This window comes from Mus musculus, chromosome 12 (assembly GCF_000001635.26).
Source record: "Mus musculus strain C57BL/6J chromosome 12, GRCm38.p6 C57BL/6J".
NCBI classification, from domain to species: domain Eukaryota; kingdom Metazoa; phylum Chordata; class Mammalia; order Rodentia; family Muridae; genus Mus; species Mus musculus.
The window spans coordinates 84,285,178-84,304,668 of record NC_000078.6 but is presented as its reverse complement, the minus strand read 5'-3'; the positions used below and the strand labels follow the sequence as shown (position 1 = coordinate 84,304,668).

The window sequence follows — 19,491 nt, the reverse complement described above, 5'->3', positions numbered from 1 at the left end:
GGCAACAAGTGTTCAATAGCAGAGGTTATGGGACATTCTCTTTCAAGCCCCCACAGCTGCTATGGTGGCTCATCTTGACTGTCCACTTGACAAGATCTAGCATCACCATCTAGCAAACCTCTGGGCATATCTGTAATGACTCATTAGGTTAACTGAAAAGGGAAGACCCACCACTAATGTGAGTGGTACCACCCATGGCCTGGGTCCCACACTGAACACACAGAAAGAAACGAGCTGAGTACAAGCATCCCTTGCTTTCTGTTTCCCGAGTGCTGATGCAATTGGACAGTCTGCCTTGGGCGCCTATGATCATGACTTCCGTGCCAGAAGAAACCACACCCTGGACCTGTGTACCAAGTACAACCCTCCTTGCTTGGGTCACCTCTGTCACACTTTATCACAGCAAAGACAACTAATATAGCTACTATTTATAAAACACTGCACTTTGTACAGTTCTTTCGGAACATTTACTGCATGCCTACAAATCAATACATGCTTTTGGCACTATTGTAATCTCAGCATGTTATGAGAGGGTGAGGGAGGAGGAACAGGAATTCAGGGCTAGCCAGGCAGACAAGTGACTGTGCCTCAAAATATAAACAAACAAACAACCTTCTTGAGGAAGAATTAAGATTTTTTTTTTTTAAATATGAGTTTGATTTTATGTTGTTTGGTGCGGGCAACGTAGAGCCTCATCCATGCTTAACAAGGGCTCTCACCACTGAACTACAACCCAAGACCCCTGTGGTAGTTTATAATTAGCCCCCATAGGCTTATAGGGAGTGGCATTATTAGGTGTTGTCACCATGGGGGTAGGCTTTGAGGTTTTATATGCTTAAGCTACACCTATCCTGGCTCAGTCTCCCTCTGCTGCCTGTTGATCAAGATGTAGAACTCTCAGCTCCTTCTCCAGCACCATGTCTGCCTGCAGCAGCCATGTTTCCTGCCAGACAATAATGGAGTGACCCTCTCAACTGTAAGCCTGCCCCAATTAAATGTTTTCCTTGATAAGCATTGCCATGGTCATGGTGTCTCTTTACAGCCCAACTAAGACAATCTGTTTGTCATTGTTTGTAAAGATGTATTTGTGTGTTTGGCTGTATGTGTGTATGTATGTATGTATTATGTACATGTTTGGTGCCTGAGAAGCAAGAAGGCAGCACTAGATCCCCTGACCTGGAGTTATAGAGTCCTAAGGCACTCTATGGGGCTGAGACCTAGACCTTGGTTCTCTGCAAGACCGGCAAATGCTCTTAACCACGGAGCCACCTCTCCAACCCTGCCTGTTTGTCTTTAATTCAATTACGGATAGATTGCTATGACTTTCATCCCTATATGGATAACAGAACTACTTTAACAATTGCCACATCATTTTATTTAACAGAGAGACACAAACCCCTGTATTTTCTATATTGTTGTCAACAAAATCTAAATAGGTAATAACACCTTTTCTGCCAACAATGTGTAAAAAGTAATGACATATGATCTTAAAAATTTGAAATAAGAGGGCTGGAGAGATGGCTCAGTGGTTAAGAGCACTTACTGCTCTTACTGAGTTCTGTTCCAAACACCAATATCAGGAGGCTCACAACTACTTGTAACTCTAGTTCCAAGGGATCTAAAACACAAACATATGTGCAGGCACTCACTCATACACATCACAAAAACAACAAATCTTTTTTAATTGAAATAATTTTTCTTTCACATGTCTATCCTATGTGATATACATTACATTATAGACATTACAGTCAGCCACATTCTCATTTCTTATCCCCTCCCATTCCTTCTGGAACTCCTTCTTCATCTTAATGCATCCCGCACCTACATTTGTTTGTTTGTTTGCTTGTTTGTTTTTTAAAAACCCATTACGTTGAATTAGTGTTGCTTGCATGTGCATGGGTGTAAGGTTATTTGCTGGCCAACTCCTAGAATACATTAATTACTTTTTATGAAAACATTTTATGTAATCCAAGCTGGGCTTGAACTCAGTAAGTAGCAGAGGATAACACTGAACTTCTGATCTTCCTGCCTCCGTTCCCTATGTGCTGAGATTATGGGTGTGCATCACCACACCACTGTATGTGGGGCTAAGGATCAAACTCAGAGCTTCATGCATGCTAGGCAAGCACTCTAGCAAATGAGCCATGTCACCGGCCCTTAGTTTTATATTTTAATTATTTGCACATAATTATGTGTTTAGATTATATACATGTATTATGTCTTCTGTTTTAGGAAAGTCAGGTAATTTTTGGAAACTTTACCTGCCCAGCCAAAGATCCACAGGCGCCTGCTGCTCCACTGACAACCATTGTCTGATTAGATCCAGCAGATATATGGCCTTTCTCCTGTACCCCAATCAAGGAAGTCAAGCCAGGCATACCTATAGCCCCAAGAAAATATGAAAGGTGTCCATCTACAAGTTGTGGGTCTACCTAAAATAAAAGACATAGATTTTAAACAACACTGAAATTAATGTTTTATTCCCCAACGACCTTCATGTTAAACTTTTATATCCCCTAAGTATAATGGATCAAGACTTTTAGGTGGTATTCGAGGTTAAATAAGGTCATAAAGCCGGAACCTAATACATGCATGCCATTAGAAGAAGGAACAGATGCAATATCCCTCACTGCCTGAAAAGGTATTTGCTAACACAACAAGTCCTTTTCCTGCAAGCTGAAAGAGACCTTGCCAGAAACTGAATGTTCCAGAACCTCAATCTTGGGTTTTTAACCTTTAGAATAGGAAGTGTGTCCCTGTTGATTAAACTACCCAGTCTGTGTAAACTCACACATAAAAAGAAAAAGCAATAAATATTCTCTTCACATTAACAAAACCAACTTTAACAGTTCTTACATAAACTATTTTTTGTGAATTCCCATGTATATACCAGCAGAGAAAAAAATGTGTACTAGGAAAATACAAGGCAAAGCCATAAGGTTTTTAAATCTCTGCAATTGCGAAGTAAACATAGATCTAAAATCCCAACTCATGGGCTGGAGAGATGGCTCAGCGGTTAAGAGCACTGTCTTGCTCTTCCAGAGGCCCTGAGTTCAATTCCCAGCAACCACATGGTGGCTCACAACCATCTCTAATGGGATCTAATGCCCTCTTCTGGAGTGTCTGAAGACAGCTACAGTGTACATACATATAATAAATAAATAAATCTTAAAAAAACCATCCAACTCATTTGAGCAGAGATACTAAGTAGGTAACTAAGCTGCTCCCAGAACCCATACAGTATGAAACTAAAATCCCAGCCTGGGGTGGGCTACATCCCTTCAAGTTGTTGGAAACAGACCCCAAAACAATAAAGGCAACTGCCATGGACGTTGGTTGCTCACCAGAACTAGATGGTGAGATCCTAGGGCCTGCTCAAGTGGCAAGCCACAGAGAAATCAGCTCTAGCTGAGCTAGAAGCTCCCTCTCCCTGTGAGGACTTCGTGCCATTTAAACTGCCGGGGGAAGAACGTCATCAGTACTTTCCTTAGCTGTGGACCTTGTCTGCAACAATACCAATCCTCTAGGCAAAATGTGTGTGGTGGTGCACAGTATAGCAAGAGTGTCACAGGTAACTAGCCACTTTCTGAGTGGATGTGAGGTCCAGTTCTGAAAGAAGGAATTTACATCTGGAACAATAAACCTGATCCGAAGCCTGTGGCCAGTGAGGCCACAGCTGTAACGGGGAGGCTACTGCATTTACTCTGCTAAGTAGACAAGCTGTGCCTGTCAGACTGCCTTCTAAATAATGTTTCTGCCCATCATGCTGCTGTCGGTTTTGGTCAGTCTCTTTGCAGTAGGCAGCAGTAACTGCATAGCCTCATAGCTGGTCAAAGCGCTGAGAGGAAGTGGCTGCTGAAAGCCCAGCCACAACTGAGACGTCAGCATCACCTACTCTAAAGATGAGAGCAGGAAAGGAGAGAGAGTAGACGCAATGTAGGAGCCATACATGAGGATAACATACTGTCTGCAAGGCATGGATGTCATGGCCGTGATCGTCCCCCTCAGAGCAGCTACGATTATCTACCTAAAACCTACACTTGATTGAGCTCGCCGACACCGTCTCATGGGAGGTAGGGGCTCACAAGCACCACTCCATGGGAAGTTATAGTCAGGCACGTGTATTTTTAGATACAAGTCTATGATTTAAAATGTAAAACTGAGAGCTGGTGATGAGGCTCGGTTGGTAGAATGCTTGCCGAGCATGCATAAAAAGCCCTGGACCCAACCCCTAATACCACATGGAAAAGAAACAGTTATGTACACATGTAATCCCACACAGGAGGCCAAGGCAGGAAGATCAGATCCTCGAGGTCATCCTCTGCTCCACAGTGAGTTCAAAGCCACCCCAGACTACATGAAACCTTTAATCAAATAGGTGGTAGACCATGTGGAACTGCAGAGATGGCTCAACAATTAAAAGTGCTGTCTGCTTTTCTAGAGGACCAGGATTTGATTCTCAGTACCCACATGGTGACTCGCAACCATCTGTAACTCGGGTTCCAGCGATCTGACACCCTCTTCTGGCATCTCCAGTATAAAGCATACAAGTGGTACAGACACACATGCAGCCAAACATCCATATACAAAAAGGTTTCTTAAAATAAATATTTAGGCTGGGCATGGTGGCACCATTCCTTTAATCCCAGCACTAGGGAGGCAGAGGCAGGTGGATCAAGCTGGTCTATAAAGTTCTAGAATAGCCCAGTTACACAGAGAAACTGTCTCAAATAACTGAAACCAAACAAATATAATCAAGATGAGGAGCATGACGACATTCGAAGGGTAACAGAAGGCGAGGGACTTGCCACTTCATTGCATTTTACAGTGCTGGTGACTAAACACAGGCTCTCACCCAGAACTAGGAAAACTCTGCTCCTCTGAACTACAACTCTAGCCTCGAGGCACTCATTGAAAGCAAATGAGGAAAGTCGTTTTAAGACAGTTACTCTTGACTGCAGGAACCAATACCTAGGATGCTCTGAGCTCCACAGGTGATGTGTAGACATCTTCCCTACAGGTGCCCTTCCTGTAAGACTTTGGTTGTAAGAATCACTACAATAGTTCCTTTTTGTTTTTAAGACAGGGCGTTACTATGCAACCTTAGCTGGTCTACAACTCACTAGTGCAGACTGGACAGGCCTGGAATTTGTGGAGATCTGGAGAACCATCTGCTTCTGCCCCTCAAATTCTAGGATTAAAGGTGTGTACCACCACACCCAGCTCTGCAATGGTTCTTATCACAGAGTTTCCAGGAGCGCTTCCTTCATGGTTGCCCAGTCCATTTTGTTAAGTGTGAAAAACTGATAATATTTATGCATTAGCAGCTCTCACAAACTAGTTAAGAATTTGTAATTATAAAAATACAATAATAAATACAATGTATTTCAAAGGTGCTAGTGGTGTTGGCCTGCACTGCCCCTGTGATCCCAGCACTGGAGAGGCAGAGGCAGGCAGATCTCTGTGAGTTCAAGGGCAGCCTGGTCTATCTAGTGAGTTCCAGGACAGCAGGGCTATGTAGAGGGATTATGTTTTTATTTTAAAATAAAAACAAAACAAAATAAGAAAAGAAAACTCTGAAGTATAAAGAAATAAAGTTATCATCTCTATTGATAGATCATTTAGGTCAAATTACATCAAGTTGTCAGTTTTATAGGACAAAAGAAGTACTGGCCATTTTACATGGCTCAATGACAGAAATCTGGATTTTGACATGAGATGACTTTCCTTTTTTGGGGGGGCGGGGGAGGGGGTTTCGAGACAGGGTTTCTCTGTGTAGTCCTGGCTGTCCTGGAACTCACTCTGTAGACCAGACTGGCCTCAGACTCAGAAATCCTCCTTCCTCTGCCTCCTGAGTGCTGGAATTAAAGGAATGTGCCACCATGCCCAGCCATGAGATGACTTTCAATCATCAAGTAAACACATTCTTCATATATTTAGCTATTTCTCAGGAAACTTTAGCATATATAACTATATGGAGGATTTCTAGTTCTTAGTATTAAATATTTTTAATATTATTTAATTTATATATGTGAGTACACTGTAACTATCTTCAGACACACCAAAAGAAGGCATTGGATCCCATTATAGCTGGTTGTGAGCCACCATGTGGTTGCTGGGAATTGAACTCAGGACCGCAAGAAGAATAGTAAGTGCTCTTAACCGCTGAGCCATCTCTTCAGCCCCCAGTATTAAATATTTGTATGCTTATAGTTCAGCTTTATATTATACATTCAATTTGAGATGATAATGTGCTTAGATGATGTCTGATAAAAAAAGACAAAGTAAAAAAAGACAAAGGCTTTCCACATTTTGGCACTGTTATATGTATTATTCGCATTATATTTTTATATTTGGCATTATTATTTCATATCACCTAAAAGAAAATGTCATTCCCTTTCTAACAAAATAATACAGATGCAGAATTAATTTTTAAAAAATCATAAAGTTTTATATTATACTTCACCTTTTCAAGGCCATTCCCATCTAGAATTGCCTTAGTTTGCCAGGGCCAGTAAAACGAAGTCACAAAATCGCCTTTAGTCAACTTCTGGTGCTTGCTCTCCTCTACAACTCCAATTCCTCCACCATCAGCCACCTGCGCCAGCTGCCACGGTGCCAAGTAGTCAGTGCCAGTGTCCTCGTTCATCTTACAGCGCTGGAGGGAAGACAGGTCTCACTAAGGCAAGGTTAATTTACCAACTGAAACCATGCAAGTCTCTCTTTCTCTACCCTGTTCTTTTTATTAATTATCTTTATTTCACATGTACTGCTAGTTTGCTTGTATCTGTGTGAGTATGTCAGGTCCCCTGGAACTGGAGTTACAGACAGTTGTAAACTGCTATGCAGGTGCTGGGAATTGAACCCTGGTCTTCTGGAAGAGCAGTCAGGGCTCTTAACAACTGAGCCATCTCTCCAGACTTTTTTTTTTCCCCCTGCAAAAATTGGGGAAAACATGTACCTGGCTTTTACCAGTAAAGAAATACAACTAAAAAGAAATTTAGATCTATTCTAAATTGGACTGTGGTAATCAAAACAGTATTGTTCTGGTATAAAAAAAGATACATAAATAAGGTCATTTTGATGGTTCAGCAGGAAAAAACACTTGTCTCCAAGTCTGAATTCAATCCCCAGAACACACATGATGGAAGGAGAAAAGAATCAACTCTCAAAAGTTGTCCTCTGGTCTCCCCATGCGAGCCATAGCAGTCATGAATGAGCACATGCAAGCACCCACACAAACACATACACATATATGTAATTTTAAAAAATTGAAAAATGAGTGGAATTCATTAAGGAAACCATCTAAAGGCCAGCTTTTCCTTTTGGAAGTTTTAAAGATGTGTTTGTACCATCAGCACTGGTGGGGCTGAGGGCTGGAGTCCAGCAGATCCTGGAGCTTGCTCACCAATCAGTCTGGCTGATCAGAATCCCCAGGTTCAGTACGGGACCCTGTCTCATAAAGTGGAGTGGGCCAGACGTGACTCAGACAATAAAGTCTGACAACCTGAGTTTGATCCCCGAGCCCACATAAACGAAGGAGAGAACTGACTCCATAGAGCTATCCTCTGACCTCCACATGTATGTCATAGCACATGCATGCTTGCACACAAATCACACATATGCACATACACACACATACTGATTTAAAAAATAAAGTGGGGCTGGAGAGATGGCTCAGTAGTTATAATTGATACAAATTATTTACAAATTCAAGGACCAAAGGAAAAACCCTCCAATTTATAAGTCCAGTGAGATGGCTTGGCGGGTAAAGGTGCTTGCTGCAAACACTGTCAGTCCAAGATAGATAACCAGGACTCAAATGGTAGAAGGGGAGCATAGACTCCAACCTGCAGATTTTCCTTTGGCCTCCATAAGTGTGCTGTGGCACATGTACACACACAAACACACACACACACACACACTAAAACTTTTTTATTACGGAGATAAGGGCTCACTGTAACTCAAGCTAGCCTCAAACTTTCGTGACCTTCCTGCCTCAGCTCTCCCAGTGCAGGGATGGCTGGGATGCAGGTATGAGGCACCATGCCCACTCATGGGCAGCTGATTTCCAACAAAGGTTCTATGAGCAAATACAGTCATTTCAACAAGTGGTACTGACACCATTGTATGTCTACCTGCAAAAGACAGAAGTTGAACCCTGTGATGATTCACCTGGGGGGTCAGTGAGGTTGTAGTTCAATGTTAAAGTGCTTGCCCAACATCAGACTTCCCAGGATGTTGGGGGGGGGGGGAAGGCAGGGAGAGAAAGACTTATTTTATATGTCTGACTAGATTAGAGAGGAGCTTACTTGATGCATAAAGTGTTGTTTCTAAGTATATCTGGGAAGAGAGTGTTTCCTGAGGAATCTGCATATAAAGTGGTGGGCTCAGTGGGTGAGATCTGCCCATAAGACGCAGTCTAGTCAAGTGGTCAGGAGCTGGATGGAAAAAAAAAAAAAAACACCTGGAATATGGATAACTCTGCCCTCCTCTCAAGTGGACCCCTTTCTTCTGTCCTTAGACCTCAGAGCTGCAGGCCCTTTGGTCTCGGGGACTTGCATTTCCAAGGGACAAGTGCAGCAGCCTCGTGGGGTCTCAAGAGTACTTACCATATAAGGAAACATTTTTATCTGTAAGTACGTATCAAGAGAAATGAAAGCAGTCTATATAAAATTTTGTACACAAATGTTCATAGCTTACCATGATTGCCAAATAATGGGATCAACCAAGGCTTTTATGATAGTGTCACAGTCCCAGCATGGAGGTCAGAGATAACTCACTCACAGGAGCTGGGTCTCCCCCTTCCACATGTGGGTGCTGGGGATCAGGGTTGGCACAAGTGCCTTTACTCACTGAGCTATCTCATTACCCCATGAGAGAATTTTTTCATGTTATTTTATTACCTTAATTTAAAGCTTTATTTACTACTGAGAAGTAACCTAGTCACTTGGAAGAACTTCATTAACCACATTTTCTTCCAGTTTTTTGTTGTTGTTGTTGTTGTCTTTGTTGTTTGTTTGTTTGTTTGTTTGTTTCAAAAAGGGTCCCACTACATAGCCTTGGCTGTCCTGGAGCTATGTAGACCAGGCTGGCCTTGGAACTCACAGACAATCTCCTGCCTCTGCCCTCTGAATGCTGGGACCAAAGGTATATATACCACCATTTCTGGCTTACAGTATTCTTTAATAGCACCAATGAATAAAAATAAAGGTAATTTTTAATTCACAGATGTTTTAATCACACAGAAGACACGATAAAATTCTGATGCAGCAACATTAAAATACAAAAACAGCATTATTTTTCCATAACTTCCACCACCCTGCTTCTTACCATGTAAGGATCCACCGAGAGATAAAGAGTCCTCACTTGAACTTGACCTTCATTGAGAGCATCCGGTAAACTGAACTCTTCCACCCTGAAGTTCTCTGCGACTGGATTTCCATTTTTCCCTAATTTTTCAGGCAAAAACATGAAATTTAGAAAGTTGCATTTTGGCCCCAGTCTCACTTGGTAGCCTTCGCTACACAGTTCTCCAAATACAGACCAGGCTGGCCTCCAACTCCATGATCCACTTGCCTCTACCTCCCATTCTGGGATTAAAGGTGTACACCACCAAGCCTAGACATTTGTTATTTTCTAAATGTTCCCCTAGGATTTAAAGTACTCCCAAGAGACAGGCAGTAACTCTGAATTTGAAGTCATCCTGGTCTATGTGATGAGTTCCAGGCCATCCAAGGCTATATAGAGAGACTTTCCCTTAAAAAAAAAAAATGCTCAGCGTCCAAATGCTGACACCATTGCATACACTAGCAAGATTTTGCTGAAAGGACCCAGATGTAGCTGTCTCTTGTGAGACTATGCCAGGGCCTAGCAAACACAGAAGTGGATGCTCACAGTCAGCTATTGGATGGATCACAGGGCCCCCAATGGAGGAGCTGGAGAAAGTACCCAAGGAGCTAAAGGGATCTGTAACCCTATAGGTGGAACAACATTATGAACTAACCAGTACCCCGGAGCTCTTGACTCTAGCTGCATATGTATCAAAAGATGGCCTAGTCAGCCATCACTGGAAAGAGAGGCCCATTGGACTTGCAAACTTTATATGCCCCAGTACAGGGGAACACCAGGGCCAAAGAGTGGGAGTGGGTGGGCATGGGGGGGAGTGTATTGGGGACTTTTTGGATAGCATTGGAAATGTAAATGAGGAAAATACCTAATAAAAAAAATTAATTCTAAAAAAAAAAAAAGGGAGGGAGGGAAAATAGAAGTCTGGAGGTCAGGGGTGGCACACAGGATGACTGGCGAGATAGATGGCTCAGTGGTTGAGAGCACCTGCAGATCTTCCGGGGGCATGGGGTTTGATTCCCAGCACCTACATAGCCACAAAAACCCATCCGTAACTCCAGTTCCAGGTGATCCAACGCCCTTTTCTGGCCTCCAAGGGCACTGCATGCACGTGGTAGACAGACAGACATGTAGGCAAAACCCCTATACACATAAAATAAATTCTCAAAAAAAAAAGGAAAAAAAAATTGACCTTGGCCTGTTGAAATGGCTCAGTAGGTAAGAGCACTGGCTGCTCCTCTAGAAGGCTAGGGCTCAATTCCCAGTGCCCACATGGTAGCTCACAACTGTCTGCATGATGGTTTGAATGGTTGGCCCAAGGAATGGCAATATTAGGAGGTGTGGCCCTGGTGGAGTAGGTGTGGCTTTGTTGGAGGAAGTGTGTCACTGTGGGGTAGGATATGAGACCAGTCTCCTAGCTGCCTGGAAGCCAGGCTTCTTTTTGCCTTTGGAATGAGATGTAGAACTTTCGGCTTCTTCTCCAGCACCATGTCTGCCTGCCTAGGCGTTGCTATGCTCCCGCCTTGATGATAATGGCCTGAAACTCTGAACCTGTAAGCCAGCCCCAAGTAAATATTATCTTTATAGAGTTGCCTTGGGGGCTGGAGCGATGGCTCAGAGTTAAAATCACTGACTGCTCTTCCAGCGGTCCAGAGTTCAATTCCCAGCAACCACTGGCTCACAACCATCTGCAATGGGATCTGATGACCTCTTCTGGTATGTTTAAGGACAGCTACAGTGAACTCATATAAATTAAATAAATAAATAAATCTTAAAAAAACAAAACAACAACAACAAAAAGAGTTGCCTTGGTCATGGTATCTCTTTTTTTCAAGACAGGGTTTCTCTGTGTAGCCCTAGCTGTCCTGGAACTCACTCTGTAGACCAGGCTGGCATTAAACTCAGAAATCCGCCTGCCTCTCTGCCTCTCTGCCTCTCTGCCTCTCTGCCTCTCTACCTCTCTACCTCTCTGCCTCTGCCTCTGCCTCCCAAGTGCTGGGATTAAAGGCATGTGCCACCACTGCCCGGCTATTTTTAAAGTCTTAAAAATAAGGTTAACTAGGGCTGGAGAGATGGCTTAATTGTTAAGAGCACTGAGTGCTCTTCCAGAGGTTCTGAGTTCAATTCCCAGCAACCACATGGTGGTTCACAACCATCTGAAATGGGGTCTGATGCCCTCTTCTGGTGTGTCTGAAGAGAGCAATGGCGAATACATAAAATAAATAAATAAATCTTTAAAAAATAAAAAAAGGTAACTAGAAATTTCAAGGTTTGAGAAGGACGTTGAAGCAGACACTATCATCACCACAGTGTGTTTGTCTTGAATTACGTTTAACATGAGCAGATGTCCTTTCAAGAACCGTAGGATTTCTAAGGTGGGGATCCAATGTAAAGGTCTCAAACCAACTGTTCACCACCCTAAAACTGAGGGCAGAAAACATGGTGGGCGAGCAACAAAACAGGCCCACAAAACAATGGGCCAGTATTGCTTAGATTACTCCCACACCTATGCTTCTCTGATTCAGGTGGATATCAGTATTGGCATAGGATGGTATGAAGTAGAAAAACAAATTTTAAAAATCGGTTATATCTACCACAAGGAAAAAATTTCTAAAATTATACACTTTCCAAATATTATGATTCAATGGCCTTGAAAGGTAATCATCTGAAAACTGAATATGACATTGTTTAAGACAGTTCATCTAATAATTAATATATTTACTAGTCTTTTTTTTTTTTTTTTAAAGACAGGATTTCAGCCCTCGATGTCCTGGAATTCACTCTGTAGACCAGGCTGGCTTCAAACTTGAGATTCAAAATTTACTAGTCTTAATTTGCTTTTCTACCTTAGTTTGCTACCCTGACATCATGTTGGTTTTGGTTTTTATTCGTCCATGTGTGTTATAATTACCCGAGACCACAACTGTTCATTTACCACAGAATCATACATACCAGGTCGGGAATTCAATACCACTCTTTGTATGATCATCACTTGAATTCTGCAATGGTTTCACAAGACTTCTATATAAAATAATTCCTGTAATTAGAAAAAAAATCATTAGAAAGATATAAAGTATTCAATTAAAAATTGAAACAGTCATTTGTGCTTCTGAATGGAGATTAAAAATCAGATTTTGGAATCTAACAGGAGAGATTGTTCAGTGGTCAAAAGCACCGGCTGCTCTTCCCCAGGAACCAAGTTAGTTCCCAGCATGCACGCACATGGCAGCTCACAAGTCCACTACTGGGCACCTGACCCCCTCCTCTGTTGTCCTTGGGCACCGCATGCATGTGGTACACAGACAAAGACCAGGCAAAACACCCATACACATGAACTAAAAAGAGCAGAATCTAAAATTTTATGTTACTCCCCTGTCAGTATGCCACCTGCGGTAAGCATATGGAGAAAACAACTAAATCTGATTAGAATTCTTAGCTAATAGGAACAAGTCCACTGAAGACTGAAAGAACCAGAATGACTGACTAGGTCTTGGATAATCTGGGGACATTCCTCTTCACACCATCATGAATAAGTATCTTACTAAGGCAGAATTAAAAAAAAACAAAAAACAAAAAAAAAAAACAAAAACAAAAAATCAAAACAAAACAAAAACCATCTCATTTCATGTTCCACCAGAATTAGGTAGTTATTTAAGCTATAAATTTAAAAAGCACTAGCCTAGGGACCAGACATACAGCTCAATAGTGAAGCATTTGCCTAACATGTACAGCCAGGATGGGATCCCAGATTCCACAAAACACAAAGACCTTAACTGCTTGGTCGGCAAGATGGCTCAGTGGGTAAAGGCACCTAGTCCTGAGCTGAAGACCTGAGCTTCATCTCCAGGACCCACGTGGTGGGAAGAACTGACTTTCTGACGTTGTCCTTTGATCTCCACATTTGCCATGCATACACATGGCCCTGACACCCACAACGTAAATTAAAAGTATTTTAAAACAACTGTTTAGTTGGACATGATGGCACACATCTTTAATCCCAGCACTCTGAGGGCAGAGGCAAGTGGAGCTCTCTGATCTACAAAGTGAGTTCCAGGTCAGTCAGAGCTCCACAGTGAGACTATGTCTCAAACCAACCAACCACCAAAAAACAAAAACAAAACAAAATGAAAAACCCTCTTCAACTGTAATACAGCAATTTTTCAAAGGTTCTTTTGTATAAGTGTGTGTTCAGAGAGTGTGTGCAGGTGCACATGTGTACACAGGTGGAAGCCAGAGGTTAACCTCGGTGTTCTGAGAGTGTGTGCAAGTAAAAATGTACACATGTGGGAGCCAGAGGTTAACCTTGAGTGTTCTAAGTATGTATGAGCTACACATGTGACAGTCAGAAGTTAACCTAAGTGTTCTGAGTGTGTGTGCAGGTGCACATGTATACACATGTGACAGTCAGAAGTTAACCTCAGTGTCCTGAGTGTGTGTGCAGGTGCACATGTGTACACATGTGACAGTCAGAAGTTAACCTCAGTGTCCTGAGTGTGTGTGCAGGTGCACATGGGTACACATGTGACAGTCAGAAGTTAACCTCAGTGTCCTGAGTGTGTGTGCAGGTGCACATGTGTACACATGTGACAGTCAGAAGTTAACCTCAGTGTCCTGAGTGTGTGTGCAGGTGCACATGTGTACACATGTGACAGTCAGAAGTTAACCTCAGAGTTCTGAGAGTGTGTGCGGGTGCACATGTGTACACATGTGACAGTCAGAAGGTAACCTCAGTGTTCTGAGTGTGTGTGCAGGTGCCTTTAATCCCAGCACTCGGGAGGCAGAGGCAGGCAGATTTCTGAGTTCAAGGCCAGCCTGGTCTCCAGAGTGAGTTCCAGAACAGCCAGGGCTACACAGAGAAACCCTGTCTCGAAAAACAAAAAAAAAAAAAAAAAAGAAAAGAAAAGAAAAGAAAGAAAGTCCCCAGTTAATTACCTAACAGGATTAGCCCCTATCTATGTGCTCATGTGTACACATGCATGCTCACTGGTGTGCATACATCACAGTGCTCAGGGTAGGTCAAAGGACAACTCTAGGGAACTGGTTCTCTTCTGTTACCTTGTGGGATGCAGGGATTGAACACAAGCCATCAGATCTTTGAGTACCACCTCTACCTGTAGAACCATCTCTCCAGCCATTACCTCCATCTTAAAGATGAGGGAACTGCACCTTAGAGGACTTAAGCACTAAACCCGAGTACTGGAGCCAATTCAAACCCAAACTGTCTGAGTCTTCACAGTCAAACACCTCCTTTAATCCCAGCACTGGGTAGGCAGTCAGGTGGATCTCTGTGAGTTTGAGGACTGGTTACCAAGACAGCCAGAGCAACACAAAGAAACCCTGTCTCAGAAAAAAAGAAATTTTCCATGCTGCATGTTTAAGCGGATAATTAATTTTTAATAGGCAAGTAGGCTTTGCTAATTTTTCTGCTCATTTGTGACTTGCTTAGTTAGTATTTATATAGATATGGATAATTTACAGATAACTTTTGCAAAGATTCCATTACTACTGCTTGCAACAACAAAGTTATAGACACATCAGTATACCATACCCCTGATCTCTGCACCCAAAGAGTCAACTGTAGATTGAAAATATTAAAAAAAAAAAAAAAGCCAGTGTAATGTCTGATAGAATCTCAGCACTCAGGAGTATGAATGAAGAGGTCAGTGTGATCGATGGGCAGTGGAGTGGTGGTGCACGCCTTTAATTCCAGCACTCAGGAGGCAGAGGCAGGTGGATCTCTGAGTTCGAGGCCAGCCTGGTCTACTGAGAGAGTTACAGGACAGCCAGGACTACACAGAGAAACCCTGTCTCGAAAAAACAAAAAAAAAATGTTTTTGGACTACACAGCAAGGCTCTATCTCAATCAACCAATATTTTCAGAAGTATTAAAAGAGATACTCTGTACTAAACACCTACAGACTCATTATTCTTTGAACAACATAGTGTAACAACTATTTACATTGTTTATATTGCGTTGAGTATTATAGGTAATCTAGAGGGGACTTGAAGTTTATAGGAAGATGTGTAAATGATACACTAATAGACCATCTTATTTTAAGGAATTTGGACATCTGCAAATTTTGATAACCATTGATATTCATATGATCGTGAAACCAATCCCCAGTAGATGTGGAGAAATTATATCCATTATTAAAGTAACTTCATCTTACAAAGGAAGTTTAGTATAATGTGTGCCCAAAACCATAGCACAGGTGACGGCAGGAGTGGGATGTAGTGGAATTGAAAGGCATAGCTCTCAGCCAGACCTCACGGCTCCCACACTTCCCATTCTACCACTACCTCCTCAGACAGGGCTTTGACATCACAACCGGACTGCTACCTGACTCTCCTGCAGGTACTCAACGCTACAGAAGAACAATTTCACTTTTCCTGTTTACTTCTCTTTGTTTTCAGTCAGGGTCTCATTATATAGACCTGGCTGGCCTGAAACTCACTATGTAGACCAAGCTGACCTCGAACTCAGAGAGACCTGCTTGCCTCTGCCTCCAGAGTACTGGGTTTAAAGACTTGCACCACCACACCCAGCCCCAACTCTGTTCTTAATCAATTATTAAGAAAGGACTGGAGAGATGGCTCAGCTATTAAGAGCACTTGCTGCTCTTGCATAGTGTATGGGTCAGTTCCTAACACCCGCTGGCTGCACCAGTTCCAGGGGATCAGTGCCCTCTTCTGGCCTCCCTAGGCACTACACATGCATTTGAGGCACAAACATGCCTGCAAACACGCAGGCATACAATAAATTTTCTAAAAATGATTTCAGACTGGAGCTTCAGTCTAGTAGGACACTTGCCTGGTATGTATGAGGTCCTAGGCTTGAAACCTGGGATCCAAACAGGTAAAAGAACCAAATGTCCGATGCTGGAAACGTTAGTAAGAGGTTTAGTAAGCCAGGCTGAAGACTACAGAAGCATCTCCACTCCTTTAGCTTCTCTAGCACACACACTGATAAGTCTCACTGATGGTGGCAGAAAAAATGGCCACCATCTGAGAATGGTAGTTACTCTCAAATTCACTCTTCCCTTTGGGATATAACTCATCAGGGTAAAACACTCTGCAGCCTTCCTTTAAAGAGAATCCCATTTCCATCCCACTTCACTCAAAACCCTTCAGGTAAGTTCCTCTGGCAACATAAATACTAGTTAACAGTAATTATGTAATGAATGACTATTAACAGAAGCAATAGCACAGGTAAGTCCTTACCCTCCAACATCTGGTGCTAAGTCAACCTGCCCGAATGCCTGCAGATGTTTTTACAGAGCATGACCAGAATTGGGACTTACGGCTCACACATCACATTTGGAGTCTCTCCTGGCTTTGCTTCTTCACTCTTTTGTCTGGAGAATGTACTGACTGGTTCCTCAGTGTAACCTGCCTTGTTCTTCTATTTTCTTCTCTTATTTGGAAATGATCAGTCGGTTTAGAGGACCGATGAGATTCAATCTCTCTCTCTCTTGCCAACTATTGGGGATTGCACCCAGCCCCTGGTCAATGCTTCAGATTGGGGTTGGGGGCAGGATGGGGTGGGCATCTATAAAGGCAGTGCTGTCTACATCTTATTCGTCACATCATTTAGTATAGTGGGGAGATATGGCTGCTAGGTGCTCAAATTCCTGAGTTCCAGCATGTCCCTTGTCACACCCTCCAACTGGGTGCAGACTCCAAGTGCATCTCTTTACACCCAGCCACAGATACTGCCTATGGAATCACCATGTATAGAAATCACATAAAAATTAAAAACCAAGTTTATTCAGCTACAACTGTCAGACTGTCCTTGAGTGGTTATTACCTGTACTGTGATGGCTAAATCTTCAATCAAAGGACTGCTGCCCAACTGCCTGAGTTTCTTTTCCTATTGCTGTGATAAAATACCCTGACAGGAGCAACTGAAGGCAGAGGAGACAAGGGTTATTTTGGCTACAGTTTAAGGGCACAGTCGTCATGGAGAAGTCACTCTGGGTGCTTGAAGCAGTCACTCACACCACACCAACAGTCAAGAAAAAGAACAACGAGGCTGTCGAGATGGCTCAGTGGGTAAGAGTACCAACTGCTCTTCCAAAGGTCCTGAGTTCAATTCCCAGCAACCACATGGTGGATCACAACCACCTGTAATGAGTGCGTCTGAAGACGGCTTCAGTGCACTTATTTATAATAATAAATGAGCAGAGCCAACCAGAGTGAACAGAGGTCCTAAATTCAATTCCCAGCAACCACATGAAGGTTCACAACTACAGTGTACACATATACATAAAATAAATAAGTCTTTAGGGAAAAAAAAAAAACCAGAACAAGGAATGCTGGTGTTCAACTGGCTTTGTCGTTTTTATTCAGTCCAGGACCCAAACCTAAAAAATCGTCCTACTCAGCCTTGGGGTGAATCTTCCCACCTTAGTCATCTTAAAATGAAGCCAATCCCTCATGGGTACACCTTGAACTTGTCTATTCAGTGATTTCTGATCCCCCCAAGTTGACAGTCAGTGTTAGGCATCACACGGTGACAGTTATCTGTTCTCCATTTTCAGCATTCTGCCTTATTTCTCTAGATACACATAACAGAGCCAGTGTGATGCCTCCCACCTGTAATTCAGCACATGGGAGGTAGAAGAGAGAGGAATGAGTTCAAAGCCAGACTTAACTACATAACAAAATTCAAGGCCAGAATTCTGGGATATGAGAGACCTTGTCTCGAAAACAAACAAACAAACAAACAAACAAAATCAACCATGACTTACTCACAGGTTCTCCATCTAAAATAAAGATCACATTCAAGACCTGAAGGGCAGTGGGTTAGGAGGCATCATAATGGAGGCAGAGCTGAGTAGACCTCAGTAAACCCCATTTGCTGTTAAATTAAAGTGGGTTTCTAATTGATTCGACCATTCTAAAATACCACCAAAAGATCTGGTTCAATGACAGTCATTAAAAATACGCCTTAAGCATCTGTGTAGCAGACTATTGTAAGGAAAAGCTCACTGAACTCACAAGGGCAAAGGACATGTTCTGTTTCTAGCTGGGTGGGACCTCGGAGGGGTCATATAGTTTATTTCCTGAATGTTTCCAGGCATCCCAGAACTGGGTGAGTTGACATGCTCTAGCATGGTAGCGTCTTACATTTGTAATCCCAGTTATTGGGCAGATGGAATACAGACGGCAAATTCAAGGCCAGCCTGGGCAAATTAGTGAGAACCTGTCCCAAAATAAAAATGAAAAACAGTCTGGCAATATAGCCCAGTAGTAAAAACCTCTTGCCCAGCATGCATAGGGGAGGTGGAAGGCTGATCTTGGACTCAATTCCCAATACAGAAGAAAATAAATTATTAATCAGCTTGCTTAAATACAACTCCGTCCTCAAACACCACCGCCATGAAGTTGCAAACATGCTATCCTTTTCACAGACGCCATACAGGGGCTGAATAACTTGTCCAAGGTCGCACAACTTATCCCCAATATCTTTTAATAAAACACACTTCCTGTTTAGCCGTACTTTGTTCAACCATTCTGCCACAAAGGGCTCTGCTGACCTTCCCTGTGCTGTCTATGCCATCGTGTGCAAATGTCCACCTCAGAAAGCCAACCTTCCTCTATGGCTCCCACGACTAACCACTTTCACAGAAATTACTAGTAATCTCACATTTTCAAGCCGACTTCCTGGATCCTCAGCACCAAGAGGATCAAAACCTCTTGGTGCTGAGGTTTTTCAACATGACATAAGTATACCCCTATGCGTGGCACACAGTAGGCGCTCAATAGATGTTCAAATCTGAAGCACCTCAAACACAGTCGCGCCCAAACTTCACCCTCGGAATTCTTACAAAACGGAGAGCACCTGTTACGGGGCATTCCCTAGTCTAGCGTCCCAAGCTATACCGCCGGTGTCGCCCGGAGCTCGAGGAGGACGCCCACAGGTCACCCTGGCTCGGCACTTCCTCCTTTTCTGCGGGCTTAATCCAGCTTCCGGTGCAGCGATACAGTGGCCCCCCTGCGTGTCTGTCAGTTTGAGATCTCGCGGGATTTGATGAACAGCGAAGGGTCAGCTGGCGGCACGACCTTAGCCCTAGGACCACACTGCGCAAGCGCAGGACTAAGCCGGCCTCCTTGCCCTCTCGTCTCCTAGGGCCGGGGTTT

At 43.0% G+C, this 19,491-nt stretch overlaps 1 protein-coding gene across 4 annotated transcripts in view; it reads right to left on the bottom strand.

Moving 5' to 3' along the window:
- The window catches only part of Ptgr2 (prostaglandin reductase 2), a 30,596-nt gene extending 11,164 nt beyond the window's left edge, over positions 1–19,432 (bottom strand). The window contains exons 1-6 of one of the 4 annotated variants that reach the window (NM_001252626.1): positions 19,193–19,373; positions 12,301–12,385; positions 9,334–9,452; positions 8,313–8,441; positions 6,467–6,658; positions 2,262–2,432 (exon numbers count right to left, since the gene is read on the bottom strand). In NM_001252626.1, the coding sequence (NP_001239555.1) occupies positions 2,262–2,432; positions 6,467–6,658; positions 8,313–8,321 (372 nt within the window). In that variant the 5' untranslated portion in view covers positions 8,322–8,441; positions 9,334–9,452; positions 12,301–12,385; positions 19,193–19,373. Of the gene's footprint in view, positions 1–2,261; positions 2,433–6,466; positions 6,659–8,312; positions 8,442–9,333; positions 9,453–12,300; positions 12,386–19,135 lie in introns of all 4 variants that reach the window. The other 3 variants (NM_001252625.1, NM_029880.3, XM_006516369.1) reach the window with 3 other exon arrangements.
- Positions 19,433–19,491: the final 59 nt, after the last annotated feature.